Source organism: Leptodactylus fuscus, chromosome 1 (assembly GCF_031893055.1).
Source record: "Leptodactylus fuscus isolate aLepFus1 chromosome 1, aLepFus1.hap2, whole genome shotgun sequence".
NCBI lineage: Eukaryota > Metazoa > Chordata > Amphibia > Anura > Leptodactylidae > Leptodactylus > Leptodactylus fuscus.
In genome coordinates, this window is record NC_134265.1 from 53,413,799 (window position 1) to 53,436,503 (window position 22,705).

Below are 22,705 nucleotides of genomic sequence, written 5' to 3' on the forward strand. Positions count from 1 at the left end.
TGTATTTATTTTTTTTGTACTAATTCCCCAGGGGGCTTAAACCTGAAATCAAACCATGTAGTCTATGGGAGATTCTCTACATTACAATTGAGGCTGGACATAGACCAGCCTCAACAGTAATATTCCTACGACAAGCCTGGGAGCCTCTCAGTTATCAAATTAACAGGTCATCTCCCACGATCTCACTGGGGATAGTGTTCTGCTTCGGGGAGTGTATTTAGGAGGGTTCAAGGACTGGCACACTCAACAATGCCCACAATCAGAGTGATCACGGGTATTAACTCCGAGTCTCCACGATACATTACAGCAGATACCAGGTACAGTAGCTATGGTGGGTGTCCCACTTTGGTGGAAAGGAGGGTAGGTCACACTCAACAATGCCCACGATTAGAGTCGATTGTGATCACGAGCATTTATTCCTGGTCTCTGCTATCCATTATAGCAGAGACCCAGCACAGTAGCTTTGCTGGCTGCTCTGCAGCGGAGTGGCTGCATCTTTAAGGACCTGGCGTTCGCTGTAATCACAGAGCAGATGTCGGGAAGAGGTTAAACTAGCTAGGGTTTATTTTTTGAGTAGGGTTTATATTTAAAGCCTACTCTAAAAAACCTGGAAAATCTAGCTAGGGATTTTTTTGGGGGTAGAGCTTATTTTTGGAGAAACACAGTAGAAGATTGGAAACAGACTATTTGGAGCAATGAAATGAAAGTCAATAGACTGAGCTCTGATGGGTGCAAATGGGTCTGGAAGAAACAAAGGAAAAGGGGCTAATGGATCAAGAAATTGTAAGAACTGTCAAGTTTGGTGGAAGAAGCCTGGTGATATGGGGCTGTTTCACAGGCAAAGGATTTGGATACTTGACCAAGATTGATGGTGGTTTCAGTACTGAGCTATATGTGAGAATCCTACAAGATGAGTTATTTATTACACTCGAGTACTATGGGTATGAAGGGACAACATAGTGTTCCAGCAGGACAATGTCCCCAGACCTCAAACCAATTGCACATTGTGGCTAAAGTTGAAGAAAAAGCTGTATTCGTACCCGTGAGTCGACCAGTATGCACCAACATTGGGAATGTGTAGAAGAAACCTGGGATCAGATTTCAAGACTTGCTTGAATCTAATTGAGAACACGCCCAGTAGAATTCAGGCAGTGTTGAAAGCCAAAGCTGGATTTACAAAATAATAAAAAATTTAATTTAGAATTTTTTGGAGCAAAACAGTAACAATGCAGTTACATGACAAGAATCGGCATTACATATCATATTCTAAATAGTTACAAGACAAATTTATGTATGAGATAGCTAAAATGATTGTCTGTAAGATGACGCTAGTTTCATGTTAGAAGCTGTAGTGGATAGAGAGATATGGAGCCTAAAAGTCTAAAGTTCTGAGCATTGTTATCCTTTTGCTTGTCCGTGTATATTTTCAAACTTTAAGACAGTATACCTGAATGTAGATGTAATATAATGCTAGTAGGATCACATGACATAAGCTTTCAGCCTCTTTTAGCTAAAATGTAAAGTATGGGGGGTGCCAACTCAATAAAGTCTTAAAGAGGACCTTTCACCTCCTGGGGCACATGCGGTGTAATGCATCGCTAGAAAGCCGGCAGTGCGCTGAATTCAGCACATGAGTGGCTTTCCTGTTCTCAGCCCCGGGTGAAGAGGTATCGCTGCCGGTACCATAGCTCTTCTTTCTCAGAAGGGCGTTTCTGACAGTCAGTCAGGAATGCCCCTATACACCGTAGTGTCTATTGCACTGTATTGTGATTTGGCGTTGCTTACTGCCCAGCCATGACGCTGAGCGGTGAGGAATGCCCCCCCCCAATACTCGTCTATTTACGAGTACTATCAGGAACTGTAGCCCTTCTGACGGTGAAGAGCTGGGGTACCAGCATCGATAGCTCTTCACCGGGGGCAGAGAATGGGAAAGCCGATCGTGTCGGCTTTCTAGCAGTGTACACCGCATGTGCCCCAGGAGGTGAAAGGTCCTTTTTAAGGTAAGCTACATATTTTACATTAGAAGCACAATTATTAGTAAAAACAATAAGGAAAACAGGGAATGGTTAAACAAGTTACAGTTCTTATAGTATTATTGGTCATATGGGGTTAAAGTTCCTTCCTCCTAGACAACGATCCTACAAGGATTGATGGAAAGTTCATTGGATTAGTTAAAAATGTTATTAGCCTCTATCTATGTGGCTGTCTTCTAAATGCATTTAATAAGCCTTAGCAAAGATTGGAACTGATCCAATCGTCCGTCATGTAAGATGAATGACCAGACCGCCATATACAAGCACAGCACTAAGCATTGCCATCTCCATTCACTAAATATTTCAGACACAATGCCTTTGTAGTTGACATAGATATAAAATGAAGAATAAGGCACATCTCGCACCACAACCCGTAATGCGGCAGCCGGAGAGAAACAAACAGGATGCCTCGGCCTAGAAAGTATACCGTATATTATAGCACTATAACAATATTGGGATCTAGAGAGGAGTAAATGTCTAGCGTCTACTGAATTGATTATTAGTATATAGTGACATTATATGGTTTAGTTTTGATCCTAAGTGATCGCATATAACTAAACATAATCACTGATCATAGAGATATTGCCAGAACAGGAACCTCAGGAGAGCCGTCAATAGCTGCAACAGTGGATGACAACTCCCAGTGACTGACATAATGTCCGTCAAACATTCGGAACAATTTAACCCCCGGTGGTTTAAAACATTTTTCCATGTAAACCCGACCTTGTAGCACTATTCCTGACTCAGCAAATAATAATTATTCTTTTTGTAATGAAAGTTGCACAATTTTACACTATATTTTCTGTATCAATTCCTTCAAAACTCATGCATGTAGTCATTCAAGACTGTAGGCTTACATATAGAAATTAAATATAGCTAAGAGAGAGAAAAAGTATTATAAGGGTGTGCACACAAAATATACCGTCCGATACAATGTGCTTCTGTTTCTCTTTCCCATTGATAGACCTCCCTTCACCAAATTCATAAAACATCATTTACAATAAACCGGTGATGGTCACCTATTTTGTGGTAATTCAAGAAAATATCCATTTTTTTATATGTAATATAAATAGCATAAGACGTACTCACCGAGCCAGCCAGAGCCAGAATCTGGTATACACATATCGGTTTCTGCACTTGGCAACACAAATCCAACTACAAAGACCTCAACTCCGTCAGCCATTAGAGCCATGCCAAGCACAAAGAAGAGGGTCCACTGAAAGCGGCCATGTCCACATTCTTGAATAATAAGTTCATATTGTTGGGCCAACTCTTCTTCGTCAGCTTTTCTCTCACTTTCTAGCTGATGCCGAGCCTTATACGCATCAGGAACAGGTTCACCTAGAGCCACCATGCCATCTTTTCCTTGACCAGCAGGAATCCCTTGATACTCCCCATCATATATCTCATCATCTTCATCATGCCCTTCTGTTGCTTCACTAGAGCCTTCATCCTCGTTGGCTTCTTCATTGTAGTTTCCATGTGTATAGTATGCTTCTTCATCGGGGAAGTGATCTTCGACTCTGTGAACATATCCATCATGCTCGGCTTCTCTTGGTTTATGTGTATTTTTGGTTGTGTGTCTCTTTGCTTCCCTTGCTATGTCCTTAGCACCTCTCACTAGTGAAGTCCTGTCTCTGTAGCTATCTTCCATTATGTAGAATAACTTACTGTTCCACAAATGGCAGCAGACGTCTGTGGGTGATAGATTAGGTGGTGTTCCTATTACACAGATGATGTATTACACCAAACTTCTAGTATGCATCTGCAATATAAACAAGAGGAAGACATTTTAACAATGTTGAAGCCGCCATGTCTTAAAGAGAAGGTATCAAGATTTTTTAAAACCAGGTAGTGAAATCTATTGCTTTTATTTTCTGATTGTAAAAAGTGTTATTGTGATATATTCCCTCTAAATACTTTAAGAACAGTAGTTTGGGTATACAGTATAATAATTAGTTATAATAATTATGTTCCCTAAAGGGAATGTATTATGTGGACTATTGGTTAAATCAAGTTTTAATGTTAAACATTTTATGTCTATTATCTCTATTAATAAATAATAATCCTAAATTCCTGCAGTTTCCACACTGACCACTAAGCCTAATTATAGGCTGACACTTCCTGTTTTCTGGAGATCTAGGTAATGATCACAGCTCCATTTTTTTCATCCTTGCAGAAAGCACTCTGCATAGGTCACAGAGCATGTAAAAAATAAGTCTCCAGCAGTAGTCCATGCATATCTATTGGACACTTATGAAGAATATCTCTAAATACTAGCAGCAGATCAGACAAGATGGGTTTAATTACTTAAAAAACAAAATAACAGATGTTTTATCTTTAAAACGTTTTCCAAGATAAAAATAGTAATGACCTTTCCCCAGGATAGATCATCAATATCACGTTGGTGAGGACCTGACACCTTGTACTCCCATCACTAAGCTGATGTCATCAGTTGATACACAGAGAATGGAGCAGGAAGCAGACAGTGCTGTTATCAGTGTGGTGGTGGAACCAAGTCACTGCAGATCAGCTCCCTTTCAAAGAAATAGCTGTTCTGCAGCACCAGAATTGGCCACAACACAGAGAAGAGAACTATCTGCTTCCTGCTTCATTCTCTGTGTATCAGCAAATGACCAGAGCTGATTGGTGGAGGTGCTGAGTATCAGACCCCCCATCATACTGATATTAATGGCCTATCTTTAGGATAAGTCATCAATATTTTTATTTTGCATAATATATACAGGAAATGGACAATTATTTTCATTGTAAAATCGGAAGAATGCAAATCTGTTTCCCAAGATGTAAATAGGGAAACCGTGCCTGTTTGCTGCCCTCTAAGGGATGCTCCCTTGAACAGATTTGCATATTCTTCCCATAATCCCCCACAGTGGAGCTAAAATGGCTTTTTGTAAGACTCCACACACCTGACAAGGTGGTCTCTCTTCAAGGAGTGACATTATCCCCATAATATTGCAAAGTGTTCAACTTTATTTGCTTATGTAGTGAATTATACTTTATATACTCACATAGACAATATCCCACAAAATTATACTATACATTTCTTTTATATTAGGAGAGATTTAGTTGTATTTAAAGGGGTTGTCTGAAGAAAAACATTTATGACCTGTCCACAGGAACTTCAGGGCTCCACTGGGAGCCCCATTGTTGGGAGTATGGGGGTCTCTTGTCCCTTGCTGGAATAAAGCAGTGGTCACATATATCTACACCCACTCACTCCCTACATAACTGATAGCTTATTAATAACAATGCCATCCATAGAATTGTATGGAGAGGGCCATGTGAAATGCTCAGCCATTGCTTCATACAAATCTTCCCCTCCTTGGCCATTCCTAAGAGTTTGTGTCCATCAATGGGGCCCTAGCTGTCAGATTTCCTCAATTTCATATGTATCCCTACTATGACACGAGTCGCTTTAGGAAATGGATATACTTTTACCAGTCCTATCATTTTTAATATGCAACATGTACAATAGGACAAAAAAAATCTACATAAAATGTTTAGAATCTACCGATTCACTGGCAACAAATATGAAAATTAGATTACCATAGTACCATTTTTTATACATGTATGACAGTTTTACGTAAAATTTTATTAATACCAAGTATTGTTGTATACCTGGATTTCCCATGCGATATGTATTGATTGTATCATGCAGTATATAAAACATAATGTAATAACCTGGCTGTATGCTCTCAGTGATATAGAAATGTAGCTGCAGGCCTTTCATAACATTTTCTTCTGTTTTTCGGTTTTCAATTACGGCAGCTCAAAAATATTGGCTGGTTTTCCTATAGAGCATGATTATGAATATGCACGGACCCTCACATCCATAGTCACCTATACTGCGGACATATATGAGTAATACATCAGCATTTTATAGAATTGTATAATGACCATAAAAAACAGCACAAAGCAACCAAACAACCTCACGATTGGGAAACATCTGGTATTTGGGTTGGCGCCCGTCTCATCTGACATAGCAAATACAGACAGCTGCTACATGCAAAGACCATACAAAATATCCAGATAGGATACATTCTTGAATTAAAGGGGTTTTCCAGATTCTAAGACGTGTCATACCGATGACCTATCCACAAGAAATATCTGTCTTCGCGTTGGTTAATCTTTCTTTTGGAGTAATTTCTACCTTGGCTATTATTAAAAGGGTTTCAATGTTTACGTCAATAAATCTTAAAAGGTTTGCCCAAGATCAGAACACATCTATTCATCCGCATTATGCAGTAAAGACTTCTGGGAAAGTTGGGCATGATGTTCAGGGTGCTTCCCATAGAGGGCAGCATAACAGAGGCACTGTCTCCCTGTTTACAGACAGATTTGCATATTCTTCCCATGTTCCCTTGCAGTGGAGCAACTATGGCTGTATAAGTCTCCACATACCTGAAAAGGTGGTGTCTCCTTAAGGAATTACATTATCCCAAAAACCTATTCAAGTGAATGAGGCTGAGCTACAATTTCAGACATTTCCCATAGAATCCTGAACCCCAACATATCCTAAGAAGTTGTAGAACTTTGTACCATACTTGTATGTATGTAGATATATATGCATACTCCTACATGGACCGTCATGTCTATCCTGTGCTACTGGAAATGTACTAAAGAATATGCAATATAAATCTAAGAATTGATTGTGGTATTTTCTATTACAGTAATTAAAATGTGCTCAGCTCCTCTCTTTATACACTTCATTAAATTACGGTTAATGTTATACTTAATATGAAGGACATTGGAGTTAAACATTATTCCATACAAAGCTCAATTACAGAAAATGTAATGAACTCCGTTAATCTTCAGCTAATCACGTATCTCTTGTATGTATTCTAAGCTTCCTGATGTCTTAATGAGACCGTTTTATCACAAGAACTACTTGGGTTTCGAGCCTTCACTCTGGCCCATAATAATGATAGATACGGGTGTTTCCACTCATTTGTTTGCTAGTCGTTCATATACGGAATATATATCTGAGCAAGGAGGAACCAACTACAGGAAGACCATATACTTATACCACCAAAATCTGCACTAGATGGTGGTCTTTACAGTGGCGGTCCTTTCACAGATAAAGCATACAGAATAAAGGTTAAGGTGTCTAATGGCGTAAGTAAATGTGTACAGTATAGCCACCTAAAACATGAATAATGATGTAAGAGCCCCAAATCCTGTACTTTATGTTTGGTGTTAAATAAGCACATCACACAGATCCAGGCCTAGAATAGGACTAAGAATACAGCCATCTTACTGTACACAAGTTGCCCAATTCATACCACCTCTCCTTCTTAATCTCCATGGTGATTCTTCCCAGGTCAAGATGAGATGCTGGGTCTCTATCATGGCTTTCCTCTCATTCCTAGTCCTCAGCATGGCTCCCCTCATATTCCTATGCTTCAACATGGCTCCCCGTTCATTCATAGTCCCCAGCATGATACCCTCTCCATTTTACCACATCTCTACTAAATTCTACCATACTTGCCAAAATTTAATTGGCCAAAAAATCAGGGGAGGGTATCATCTGGGGATACCTATTTCAGGCATAATTTCCATAAACTCCACCAGTTTGTGGCCCAGTTCTTAAGATTGTCTCAGCACAATCAAGATTGTTGGCACCTCAGTGCAGTCTCTATTCTGTAGCACATACAGTCTATCTCCACCGCCTACCATGGTCAATCATGGTGGAAATGTTCATCCACCAACTCTCTGGTTCAAAGACAAAATATGATGCACGCTCTTGTAAGTATCCTGTTCCTTCTCGCTCCAGTATGGTGGTGCAGTAGAGATCTACAGTACATCGAAATGATTCACAGATCACGAAAACAGTGGAGCCAACAACCATCCCAGTGTAGGATTGGAGGGGAGGATGCAGGCAAGTATAAAGGCATTGTTATTTTATAGTCCTCCCCTTCTGACTGCGTGTCATTTTTTACTCTTGGACAACCCCTTTAACCATATGTTGTGAACCTACCCTCATGTAAGCCCTAACTTACAAGTTTTATTTTCAAGTTGAACTTTTTTTTTGTACTCCTCCCTTCAGGACTAGGTCCAGCAAAGTAGAAAAGAAAGTGCACAGCAAGTAACCAAGCAAAAAAGCTATGCTCACCAGGCCTAAGAAAGTAGAACAAATGATAAAACAAAATTCATTAAAATCCTATTGAACTAGCCATGAATTATAATACACTATCTGAAAAATAATATAAGGTTCTAAATATGAAAAAGGATTATTGTAAAATTCCATTCCGTCCACTTCCTAGTGGATTTCTATTAATTTATTACGACAGGTACAAGGCGCCCATCCTGCTCTGATTAAATAAGAAGATATGCGAATTCTACAGGGAAGTCACATTGATTTATAGGAGTTTTTGACCCAATGTTTCCAAACACGTACAGTATCTGTTTTAATGAAATGACTTTGTAACAAGATGACTTCACTCAGTAAAATTGCATTCGCCCAGCAAGACACCAGAAAATGTGAAATAATGGTGACTTTAAGCAATACTGAGCCTGACTTGAAAAATCGCCAAACAGCACAAACCTGAGGGTTATATAGGATCGTTTATTATATGCCGAAAAAATAGAATTTCCTATATTCTTCCAGTGTAAATTGCATGCGAACAACTATATTTTTCATGCAAAGGCTACAACAAGTAAATTCTTGTTCGATTATTTCGCCTAAACTTGCACATGCTAGGCAGTTAAAGAGAACATGTCAGCTTCATATTTTTAGTAAATACCTGAATTTTTCATGGTGTTCCTCTGTTATTGCTCCTCAAAATTTTTGACTAAATTAACAGCTAGGTGTCACCAGTTGGGCATATTTCTTTACACCCAGAAAATGTCCAGTTTGCACTGACTATGCTAACCATACTGCTTGGTTGTCATCCTTGGCTGGCCATGCCAAACACTTGTATTTACGTTCAGCAGCCAACCAGAATATCCAGCATGGGCAAATTGACCATCTATGTGTCGAATCACCAGCTGTTCATCGGCACAAATGAATGAATTGATCATTTTAGTCATCAAAAATCTAATGGGGTAGTTTATTATGCCTTGTATGCCAATTTTCTGGTGTACAAGGCATAAAAATCTTAATTTCACCACTTTCCCGAAAAAGGGTGTGTGGCAAGAGTGTACAGAGGCCGGGCCATCAGCATTGACATTGTGGGGAATGTATGCTAGCTATAGCGGACGTATTTTTGGTCTCAGCTGCACTCCATATATGAGAAGGTACGTGCCTGGTCATATATGAGATGCACTCTCTGCCGACTCCGGCACTATGAATACTTGCATTACTCAAGACCCAATGTGTATAGCCAACTCTAGGCTTCCCAGCTTTGGTGAAGCTAGCATGTGTTTACATTGAGGCGTGGGAAATAAGCCAATGCCAGATACCACTTAAAGGGGTATTCCCATGAACATAATCATATCTATATTTGTAGATAATTAAAAGTTAAACATTTTTGCAAATATAAGTAACTAGCTTTTACCCGCGACTTCGTCCGTGGAACCCCGACCCCCTGCGGGGCCCACCTGGAGCTGTGCGCAGGCTTGTTCCTTTCCCTTGTGTCCGCAGAGGGCCCTTCCTACACCTGTGGGTCCATGGACCCTCGAGGCCCACCCTGCGGCCCGCTGGAACTGTTTACCTCCTCTCCCTCTTGGCGCCCGCCACCCCCCCTTTCTCCCTACCTGCTTCCCCATGTGGTCACTCCTTCCTCCTACCCCGTGCCCCTTTGCCCCCCAGGAACATGCCCCCTTCCCCCCCTAACCCCATGCCCCTTTTCCCGTGTTACCTACTCTGTGCCCCCTTTTTCCCCCTACCCAATGCCCCCTTCCCCTGTCTTACTTACCCCGTGCCCCCCCACCCTGCGGCCCGCTGGAACTCTTTACCTGGTCTCCCTCTTGGCACTCGCCACCCCCCTTTGTCCCTACTCGCTTCCCCATGTGGTCACTCTTTTTTTTATTGATCATTCTTTTGTGTCTATATAAAAAAACATGTGAATACACTCATTTAATTCTATTGTCTTTATAATGATCATGTCAGGTTTGTCAGGCCTCCATTTTCCAATGTCATCTGAATATGGCCTTGGTTTGGGCTTTATAAGCAGAGTTATTTCCTTGAACTTCTATTGCAGTATATCTTATATCTGATGGTCACTGTTAAGGTTCATGCATGTCTTACCTAGTGTTCTTTTTTTTTTTACAGTAGAACATCATAATCAAGCATCTACATGGAAGCCCGACATGTATAACTGCTTAGAGGTTTGCTATGCAGGAGTCTGGAAATATTGAAATCTATAAAAGCGGCCATATTGATTGTCACTTTTTCCACAAACATATACAACTAAACAAAGTAATGGAGGAAGAGATTTATTAACCACTCGAGAACTCAATATACTAGTAACTATGTTTTTTTTTTTTTTAAATAGAAAATCCAAACTACGGATATATATTAATGTAATGCAGAATATACTCTAATTCTAATGTGTGTATGTGTTACAAATGTTAGTAGACCTCTTTGTTATATTACACTTCCTTGCTTATTGTTGACTCACTTACCGCTGACCTAATTTGAGTGTATTGGCCACTGGTTCAATAGATGGATTAGTCCCCAGGGCATCATATATCCTGCTCTCTGTGGACTCTCTCTATTGATATGTTGATTATCTTTCCTTATAGTAATGGCTCCTTTTGTGAGTAAAGTGAACACGTGATTGTATTGTCCTTTCAATTCTCATTTTCTTACTACATTGTATACAAAATGTATTATTTATATTACATTACTTTTTTGAAGAAATTGAGATTTTAGGCATCAAACATGACGCTAGTGCCGCAGTAAATCTCTACTTGGACGGAGATGAAATATTGGAACTGTGTGAAATAGTTAAGCACAGTGGAGTATAAATAAATCAGACACGTTCCTGTACATACTGTAGTCTTCACTGCAGAATTAATAATTTAACATATTAAATTATACATCTTTATATGGTACATTAGATTTCAGGAGCTTTGATTTTACATTTTATTACATTGAAAATGTATTCACTGGCTGTAATAATACCAGCGCTGAGCTATTTGTTTTCCAGGGTTCGAGTTTTAGAATAGTTATACCATTTTTTTCTTGTGCTTTCCTCCAGGCATAGATGTAGCTGTGTATTTTTCAAGAACCTCTGTCTGTCTTTTGTCAGTTCATAGAATACTACCTCTATGTATAGACTACCATCTTCTATCAAATATTTGACCAGTCTCTACTTCTAAACAATAGAAGAGGATGGAGAACTGGGGATTCTTCAAAATGGTTGAAAATTGCAAAGATAGAATATGTCACATAGTCCTCAAATTTCTAATGTCCCAGGAGTAGGGCTCATGAACTTGGCTGTACAGTATTATAGATCTATACGGTATTCTATTATCCCATACTGTTACAAGATATTCCTCCATATGGAGACACAAACAGGTTTTTTCATCATGTAAATTTGTGACATGCTTCATTGCATGACTAGCCTTGTGGAAGAATCATACAGATCCATAATGCAAACTGTAAAGAGGTTACATGTGGTGCACCATAGGGTAGTATGTTCAGTCATAAGCGAAAAACTCTGGAACAGCCAAGGAAACTGCTCACCTTAAGGGGTTGTGCTTGACCAGGCACAATGCTGGGGAATGCTGCGAACAGAACTCTGAATTGGGCTGGCTAAGGCATACTCCAATACCCTGAATCCAGACAGATGGAGATATCAAGATAATAAAATATTGCTTACAAATTATTTTTATTATAGTTTTTTTTTAACCAATTTACTATATTTGAGTGTACCTATTTATACTTTTATTATCTATATGATGAGATTTCTTACTGTTCACATTACTGTTCACACATTATTGAGATCTGACTAGTGTTGGCTCTTTTTGTTATATTTCTAGCTCTCTCCTTTTTAACTTTCACAGTACTTTGTACATTTATCCTAAACTTATTAAAGGTACTTTTTCATACGGTTTTATATGTGTATTTTTCGGATTGACCTGATGAAGGGAGCAGATTGCCGCCAAAACGTGTAGTCAATAAAAGTTCCTTTGTATCCATACAAGTTGTCCTTACTTGGAAACATGAAGTACCTCCACTTGCTATTTTAATTTTCCTAAAACACAATGCAAACTAAAAAAAAAAACATGGTGTGGCATTGTACAGGTTCCAGAAACATATTTTGTATACTCATGTATTTAGAGAATACCTTTCACCACCTCCAGCAACTCCAAGGAATTACATCTTTCAATAGGTGTTTCTCCATTAACTTTAGAATTTTTTCTTTGGCCTTCACCATTCCTGAGTAATAAGTACTGTTAGTTTCAGCACAGTCATACTCTATAATATCAGGTGCAGTGATGTAACTAAAGTCTTGCGGGCTCCAGTGCAATCTTTTGTCCGGGGCCCTCTACCTCATCCCTACAGTGAATTCTTGATAGTGATGGCTACAGGAGCTAAGGAGTTTAACGGGATCAAACAGCACTGGGGGCATCCCCAATGCTGCAAGAGAAATCTCCAGCTCTACCTCCATCCTCCTCCGGAACATCCTCTTGGGCAGAGCCCACAGGCCACAAGAAAATGCCTGCTTACTTACTGTACCCGAGGCCTATAAGTTTCACCGCCTGAGCTGGAAGAAGACACATGAAGAGGATGTTCCTGATGAAGATGGAAGACAGCACTGTAGATTTCTCTTGCAGCATTGGGGACGCCCCCAGTGCTGTTTGAGCGCTGGGGACCGCCCGTCAGTGCTGCAAGAGAACTCATTTGCATACTGGCGGAAAACGGGATTTTAACCGAACGGCGGGGCGGATAAGACATCTAAAGGTAGGAGAAGAATAGCCTTTCTTAAGGCTATTCTGGCATGTGATCTACAAAAAATTAAGTTTAAATGATAGGATCCCTTTAATCAACCTTAGTGTGGTTAGGGGTAATCTGTGGGTCTCCTTGGTTTATGGGCCAGATGGAAGCTGCAATCTCAATACTGATACCAATGCTTATGGGCACCCTAAGGCTCCTAGGCCCTGGTGCAACTGCAACCTCTTCATTCCCTCAAGTTACGCCCCTGGTCAGGTGGGTGGTCCTGGGCAGGAGAAAAGAGACAGGGACCACCCACCTGACAGTAGAGAGCATAATTGTGCTGAAAGTAACGGAAATGATTGCTTGGGAATGGGAATAGCAAGAGGAAAAACTCCAACTTTTACTAGAATTAATGGAGCAGGATCTATTGAAAAATACTAAGAGTTGGAGTTGGTGGAGGTGGTGAAAAATAGTCATTAAAGGGGAAGCCATTGTCAAACAACATTCATGGCGTATGGAGAGTATTTCATTCATCTGTAGAACAGGATTTCCCAACCTGTCCCATAAAGGACCTCTACCCAGATGTGAACTCTATAGGAGTTTTAAAAAAAAGCCAAGCAAATATATACATGTATTCTCGGCCTGGTTTCAGCAAGTGGCCACCTCCCCAGTATGTGTAGGGATCGTGAGACCGCCTATTTTGGAGGTTGTCGCGGTTCTTCATGTACTTCAGACTTTTATGGCATAACTTGTGGATATGTTGTACATGTCTAAGCTGGGCATGAAGGATAAATTCTGTATATCTGAATGTGTACCATGAGGAAATGTTCTCATTGACACAAGTTCTCATCCACCATCTTTTCAAATACACTATAATAAAATCTTATTTAGAGATGGTAACATTATGTTGAAGAATATTAATAAGTATTTGTTCAACTTTTGTAAATCTGCCTTTTGAAGAATGATTTTTTTAAATTTCTAGATAGAATTGTATAGAAAATCAAATATAAATCAGTACAATTAATTTGTCATTGATCTGCTTTTCCATCACGGATATAGTCTTTCCATATGATTGTTAATAGCTGAACCGTTTCAATGGCATTTCATGTATCTGAGGTGGAAGCCTTTTTGTTAGAGGATGGATATAAGTTGTCCCATGGGATACTTGTGTCATGCTTAAGGCCAATATTTCCCTGTGTGTTGGAAATTCAATCATGTAATGAAATTTAGACAATCTGCTTTTAGTTACCGATGTATTCCCAGTAGCAGTTTCTATGATAGCCTATGAAGTGATACCAACCAGTATCTTAGGTGAATGCAATAAACATTTAGTGTACTTAGTGGCAACTCTGCAACTCCTTACATATTGTGGAATATTTCTCTTCTAGACACAGTCTTTTTAGTTAGTGACAGCCGAGGAGTCTATTGGAAATTAATACGTGGCAGGCCTCAATAGTGGTGTGGTAATTTTACCATATGTAAGGTGGTACAGATGATACATATGGTAAAATGACACACCTTAAACAGATGGTTCATTGCATAGGAGGAGATTAACCTAGGAATGTGGGATGGTTCATTGGTCACATTATATTATATACTGTGATGTACTCTGTGAAAGTTTGTGTGTTTGGATGTTTGTGATTTTGGAAGTTTGTTCCTCAATCACGCAAAAATGGCTGAACGGATTTGCATGAAATTTGCCACATACATAGATAGATAGGAACCCCGATTAAAAAATAGGCTACTTTTTATCCTGGTAAATGACGTCACTACACGAATGCAGTGAAGGAATTTAGGTTCACACAACACTAAAGGACCTGTGATGACGTCATCACAGGTCCTTGAGCCATTCTCAGATAGGATCATGCTAGGCAGTGGGCAGAACTAAACGCTATTTTGTGGGTGGAGCTATATAGGATGAAGCTGGACAGTGAGAAAGCTGAAGAAAATGGAGTCTCATAGAAGATCAGGAGACTACAGAACATGCAGGCTTTTTGTGGGCAAAAGGACTATATTGGGTGTAGAGTTTTAGTGAGTACTACAGGGAATGTGTTGTTCTGCCTCTGATGGGGGAAGGGGGAGAACTTTGTCACACTTCAGCAACATTTATTCAGCCCTTTGTAACACAGAAGCTGCTCAGACAGTCACAAAACCAAATCCCTGTAATCACAATTGCCCGATGTAGCAGAGTTTAGGCAGCACTGTAGCACACCTCTATAGGCTCTCCATATGCAAACATGTACATACAGCTGGGTATCCTATGCATATGCAGCGATATAGCAGAGCTGAGACGTGGGAGCAGGCTGATCGAACTGTGGCAAATTTCGGCAACATCCATTCAGTCATTTCCAACACAGAAGCTGCTCAGACAACGACATAAGAATACCCCTATAATCCAAATGGCCAGATGTAGCAGAGCTTAGGCAGCGCTGTAGCACAGCTGAGTACGCTCACCATATGCAGAGATGTACATACAGCTGAATATGCTGCGCATATGCAGCGATGTAACAGAGCCAAGATGCGGGAGCAGGCTGATCATCCACAACAGAAATTGGCTAAATATATGTGGTTCAGCGCCAACACCAACTCACAGACGAAGTCGTGGGCACATGCTAGTATGTTATATACATGATCATGCTGCTTTTATTGGTGCAGGTCATCACATAGTCAATGCTCTGTAACTACTGGAAGCTGAACCACTTGGAACAAAGTAGTGGTCTGACCTAGTGACCTCAGTCATTGCCCAGGCTACAAACGTCAGGAAAAGCTTCAGTATTTACAAAGCCACAGCCAAGCTCAAGGAGATGGCTTGGCAAGAAGGAAAGATGGCTTGCTCCTGAGGACATCTTGCAGGAGAAAATGTCGAACCAGGCCAGATGAGTGAGGACAGCCATGTGGACAGAACGACACAGCCAACACAATGTCAGCTGGTTGAGTGAACTAGTGCACCTTACAGTTAGCTTTTGTTGAGTGGTACAGATTCTGCAGTGCCAGGCGGCCCATCCCTGTGACAGAGGAAGCAAGTCAATCAGCACCTCAGCCTGGAGGTCTGCATAATACCCAACAACCCCACTGTGAAAACCCTGTGAAAATAACATCTGCTACAGAAAAAAACAAAACCATGGTGAGAAAACAGGTGGAAGACTTCTGGTGACCCACAAGAGAAACACTATCTTGGCAGTGGTCCGTGAGAGCCAGACAGTCGAGCGGCATGTTATCTATTGTCAAGTGCAGTGCCAGCCACATGACACTGTCTGTGGTGCCGTGTATGCCTCTGCTGGTGCAGTCTATGGTATGAGTGGTATAATAATTGCAAGTTATTATAAAGGGACTAAAAAAAAAATGAAAAAAAATCTAAAAAAAAAAATGTAAAATGCAAACCAACCCCGTCCCTAAAATACATATAAACAAAAATAAACATACAAGTCACAAGATATGTGGACAATTATATTATAAAGCCATTTATTCTTATAGTGAACAGGAAAGAAATGTCATTTCCCTCTCAAAAAAAAATTTAAATAAAAAGTTGTCTAAGCTTTCACAAAAATGGAATCAATAAAAACTATATCTTGTTCTGCAAAAAAGACTCCTTACATAGAAATATAAAGTAGTTTCAGGTATCACAATATGGCAGAATTTTTTTCATGTTTAATGTTTTTTATTTTAGTAGTAGTAAAATATGAAAAAATATATGTAAATTTGGTACTGACATCACCCTGACCCACAAAGTATAAGTAACATCATAATGTGAATATAATAATAAAAATCTACAATGACAATGCAAAACCAAAAAATGCTGCCGAGGGACAGGGTTAAACAAAAAATTTAAAGATGGACTTCAGTTTATTAAGACCTGCTAACCTCTTAATACATTTGTTGCATGTTTGTTTGTTTGTTTGTTTTTGCAGATTGTGAGCCTCATATAGGGCTCACAATGTACATTTATCCCTATCAGTATGTCTTTGGAGTATGGGAGGAAATCCACGGGAACACAGGAAGAACATACAAACTCCTTGCAGATGTTGTTCCTGGCAGTATTCTAACCCAAGACTCCAGCACTGCAAGGCTGCAGTGCTAACCACTGAGCCATTGTGCTGCCCCGCATGTTTGATTGTTTGTGAGCCATAAAATCCATGGTACCCCTGCTGTGAGCAGGTGTAGATCTCAACTATAATTTGTGCCAATTTCTGTCATACGTTATCCTAAATCTGGCAAACCGGAAGTGGCTCCACCACTGAATCAAAGGCTACATTCACATGATCAAGGTATAAGGAAAATGTTGTTTTTGTACCGTGTTAGCCAGTGGGTAGGAAATTAAAAAAAACACTTGAAAGTCTTCAGTAGTTGTTATCTTTTTTAATGGCTAACTAATAATGATGACAGATTATAATGTTTCAAAGCTCTCGGCTTCTTCAGATATAACTAAAAACAATTTCTGAAGGATGCATATTTATGTACAACAGGACACGTAGGGATAGAATTATAGGAGGGAGGGGGGAAGAGGGGAAGAGGCTTATTGGTATGCACAAGTAAACAAATCCACAGTTCCCAGGTTCTTATCAGTTCAGAGTGTCTTTATGGTTTTCTCAGTTCAGTGATTTCTGCTGGATGCCATGAACCCATGTGAAAGGTTCTTTCCATTCTCCAGAGTGTTAAATAAGGTCATGCCCTTGTACTCATAAATCCGTCTCTTCTTCTTGGATTTAAAATTCCCTCTTAAAATCAAAATTTTCATGTCATTGGTGATATTATGATCTTCGTTGCAGAAATGTTTTGACACAGGAAGGTGTATTCTTTGTTCTTTAACCACTTCCGGACCGCCCATAGACTATATACGTCCGGGAAGTGGTTGCCTAGTTCTGCCAGGACGTACCTGTACGTCCACCAGAACACAGCAGCTGCACGGAGACCGTGTAGCTGCTTTCACTAGGAGCCGGCTGTAACTTCAGCCGGAGCTCCTAGAGAGATAGCAGGGAAGATTTATTACCTCCCCTGCTATCTCGATCGCTGTGTATACAGCACTCAATGAGCGCTGTATACACGGCTATGGACGCAGCCATAAATCAGCTGCCCTCTGACCCGGCAGACACGTGATCCGTTGGGCTCAGTGTCCTGCCAGAGCTGCTGGGTCCTACAGGACTCAGATCAGCTCTGTATACCATGTAGCAGTGTGCAAGAGGTTGGATTTCTCCTGTACCTGAGGTTAAATGTACCAGCCCCAGTTATAGGAGAAATCAGCCTCCAGTACAAAAAAAAAAGGTGATCAGATGTCCCCAAAGGTCTCTTATGACTTTATGGGGACACAATCTGGAAAAAAAATAAAATAAAAATATAATAAAGAAGTTTTTTAAAAAAAAATGTAAATAAAATAATAATAAAAAATAAATAATACGCTAATAAAACGCTGTTATTAAAGGTTATAGCCCCACCCCCGACGACACCATACAAAATAAAAATTACCGTAACGGAGAGGAAAAACTATTTTATAAAGTTTTTCAGTGACACTTTGTGTTATTAAATTAAAAAAGAAAATAAATTGAAAACCAGACACAATTTCCCTCCTATTTTGTTTATATTTTCCCAGATATAAAAAAAATTAAAACACATTCGAAAATAAAGATAACATAAAAATAAAGCCCTATGTGTCCCCGAAAAAAGACGCAAAAATTAGTTGACTGAGACATACGGGAAAAATGTTACAGACCTCAAAACCGCACATACAAAATAAACCAATGTGTCTGGTCCTGGACCACAAATTGGCCCGGTACTGAAGTGGTTAATAGTATGGCGATGTGCGTTCATTCTCATTCTGGTTGTCACATATAACCCTCACCTGGAGACGCTGAGAGGAATCACATGCAAACTACATCCACTACTGCAAAAAGACAACCGTCTAAAATCCATATTTCCAGACACCCCCCCCCCCCCCTCCTATGCTATAGACAGCCACCAAACCTCAGGAATATGGTTGTCAGCAGCTCACTGTCACCTCCAACCAACAAAGGAACATTTCCTTGTGGACAGAAAAGATGCAAAACCTGCCCTCACACACTGACCACTGACAAGATAGAGATACCAAACTCTAACAGGGAATATAAAATCCCAGGTACGTTCACCTGTAACACACCTAATGTAGTGTATTTAATAATATGCACCAAGTGTTCCACTGAAAATTTAGTTTTTTCAAAGAAAATCTGCAGTAGAAATCAGAAGCTAAAACCTGCATTTCTCTCATGGGCTAACTACCATATCCACCTATGGATTAGGCCTACTACAACTTTATAAGGCTCCATGCACACGATCGTAATTGTTATCTGTAATTGCGGATAAATGTACGGGCCCATTCATTTCTATTGGCTCCTTTATTTCTATGGGGCCCTACTGCGGCTGTGTGTCCAGGCCATAGTGACGAGAATATGGAGCAGGTCCTATTTCGATGTATGGGTCGGTGAAATCCATAGATGACACAGATACCAATCCACATATCATCCATGCTATTTTTACTGACCCGTACACTGAACAAAGTCGTGTGCATGAAGCCTAGGATTCTGAATAGTGAACGTGCTGCGAATTCCTTATTCTGAGGAGATTTTTACATAGCATGTAAATAGGACATTCAATACCCCATTCACATCCCAAAGCTTACATTTTATATGCTTTCATTATCCGGTCTTCTGGGCCAGATAGTTAGTTATTATTGTCTACCTCTGCTATAAGCCGCTAGTACTTGTGATGGCCATAAAATAAATGACTACATCGGAGACTTCTTTGGCTAGACCCTTTATGGTATCCTATATTTTATAATGGCCTACTGACAGGTGATTAAAAAATGCTACAGCTGCGGCCTACGGAATAGCCCGTGATATTTATATTATATTTATAGCATGGGTGTAACTTCTATGTGGAATGGGGGCTATTCACATGACCGTTGCTTTGACGGTTCGTTGTAACATACCATCGAAATATAGGTTATGTCCTATTTTTGTCAGTTTTCATGGACCCCTTCATACATTAAATATATGAAGGTTCCCTGAGAACGGGCGCCTCTGGGGTGCAAGATGGCCGGTACTGGGTGGTACCAGAATGAATTGGTTTACAAAACCTGCTTTATAAACCCTATAAACAAATTTTGGCTCAATTTGGTTAGGTAAATCTAATAGTAGGAGGTCTCCATTTATTTCAATAACTGTGTAATGCATGATTTTCCCTGTGGTGGCGCTACAGAGGAATTGAACATTTGCTGGTAGATTTTCTTTGGCAGATTCATAAATATTATTATTCCCTTCGCCTCAAAATCCTGACCAAAAAGATGGCTCCCATTGAAATCAATAGGAGCCGCTCAGGAGCTTATTCCAGCAGCAGTTTCTTCCAGCTGCCGGAAAAAAAGAAGCGAGATGCTCATTCTTCAGGCCGAGTCACCACATGATTCGGCCTGAAGACACACCCTCTTCCAGACTAGGCCCATTCATTGGGCCTAATCTGGAGCAGAGTGCGCGGCTGGATGCCGATGCAGTGCACCGGCTTTCAGTCATGGCTACCCATTTTTTGGATCTAAAAAATGGGTAGCCAATCCAAAAAACCCCATGTGAACTTACCCTAAGAGTCTTACAATAGATTAAGAGAGGAAGGAAAGATACATCACCGTCAAGCAAAACTACGCCCAGTCCACACTTTGATCATTCCCAACCCAACCAAGACTTGGGGTTTCAGTTAACCACAAATTGTCCCTGAACAAGGGATTATTGGGAATTACAAGATGGCTGCCAAGTGACTACAGTATTTATAACGTTTTGTAAACTTCTTTTTGCACAAGTCTTTTTATAACAGAAGACTTATGCAACTATTCTACATAAGCACATTTGATATTAAAGGGATCCTACCATTAAAAACCTTTTTTTTCTCCCTAACACATTGGAATAGCCTTAAGAAAGGCTATTCTTCTCCTACCTTTAGATTTCTTATCCGCCCCGCCGTTCGGATAAAATCCCGTTTTCCGCCAGTATGCAAATGAGTTCTCTCGCAGCACTGGGGGCAGACCCCAGTGCTCAAACAGCACTGGGGGCATCCCCAATGCTGCAAGAGAACTCTCCAGTGTCGCCTCCATCTTCTTCAGGAACGGGGTCTTCACCGCGTCTTCTTCCGGGGGTTGACTTCAAACTTCTAGGCCTCGGGCCTAGGGCAAAGCCGACTGCGCATGCCCACTGGCCACGAGAAAATGGCCGCTTACACGGTATTGGACCGCAGATGGCTTGAGGAAGCGCTATAAGCGTGAAACAGCTGTTGCCTACTCTCACTGACCAGCTGTCATCTCTCTTCCCTTTTTACATTGTCATGAATAAAGAAATAATTTTTTTTAAAAAGTACCAGCCTTGGTGAGTGCTCCCGTTTCTCCTCTTGTATCAAGAAAAATTTTCAACATATGTCTCTTTGGGAGCAGAGCACCACCGCTTAGCTATTAGGCTAAGCCTAATATGGCTTCAGGCCCAGGTATGGACGCCTTCCTATAGATACTGTTTGAATATTTTTGGACTTACGTCTGTAGTGCCACTATACTTTTTTCTTTTTTACACTTTTTTTTCCACAGTGTTTTTCTGCCGTGTTTCGCTATATAAGGGCGTATGGCCTTCGCCTAATAATAATCATGGGGGAAAATCCCTATTCCCAAAAAGACTTTCATTAGGCCGCATGAAATGGATGCTTTAAGGCTAAGGCCCCACGATGCGGAAACGTAGCTTTTTTTGTTGCAGATTTTGTTGCGGTTTTTTAAACCAAAGTCAGAAGTGGATTCAGCAGAAGGTAGAAGTGTAAGAACTTCTTATATATTTTCCATTTCTTTGTAGCCACTCTTGGGTTTAGCTCAAAAAAATGCAGCAAAATCTGCAACGAAAGAAGCTGTGTTTCCGCAACGCGGGGCTTCAGCCTAAAGGGAACAATTGATCACAACCAGCTGCACTTGTAATGTATATACTGCAGGATTTATGTCTCTAAGCCCTGCTTATAGGGTCCATCTATACTAGGTTTGTAGATGTGATCTTCTTCATAGGATGTGTCCATTGACATCTTACACATGCACATGTTCAATAATTTAATTGCAGTGATACTTTGTTAATGTTATGAATTGATATATTTGCTATGAATACAGCATTAATGGAAACTTGAAGATTTTTACATATACGGAGGGCCCAAGAAAGCTCTGCTGGAGACAGCGGGCCGGTCAATGATTGTATCTGCATTTATTGTAAGCTGGTAATGAATCCTCATAAATCACCAGAGAGGGAACATTTAATGTTATGTCCTTGGACTACTTCAATTATTCCTTCTATTCAGTTCCTATGAAGTTGTATGAACACTATGGCTTAATATACAACATGATGAATGTTAAAAACACATTAAATGCAATTGTTGTGTAGCTAAGGACATAATAATTACATGTTCGATAAAAGCGCACATGTGTGTAGGCCCGAGATAAGTTCCAGAGAGTCTTATCAATACTTTAATTATAGATAACAACACGGTACACATTTGCTTTTTGCTCGGCGCCATCTTCTTGTCTCTTATGTCTTTGCTAATTTATTTTGTTGTGCTGTCAGATGTTTGCATTGCAGTCCGATGATGGCTTGAGAATTCACCGTTCGTTAGAAATCCTTAAAGGAACATTCTAAGCAAAACTGATTTATTGTGTTATGTCTAGTGCAGGGTCTGCAGAGGCAGGACATGAAAGGGGAACACCCCTTTTTATTCAGATTAGCATAAACCCCTCCCCTGCTGTGGCTCAGTTCATGGAACAGTCCTGCAAAATTGATATTGCTGACCACGTATGACGGTA

At 40.2% G+C, this 22,705-nt stretch overlaps 1 protein-coding gene across 1 annotated transcript in view; it reads right to left on the minus strand.

Annotated features, from left to right (window-relative positions):
* The window catches only part of SV2C (synaptic vesicle glycoprotein 2C), a 143,563-nt gene that overhangs the window by 108,501 nt on the left and 12,357 nt on the right, over positions 1-22,705 (minus strand). Inside the window, exon 2 of the mRNA XM_075270604.1 lies at positions 3,123-3,798. Coding sequence (XP_075126705.1) covers positions 3,123-3,687 — 565 coding nt within the window. The 5' untranslated portion in view covers positions 3,688-3,798. The remainder of the gene's footprint in view (positions 1-3,122; positions 3,799-22,705) is intronic.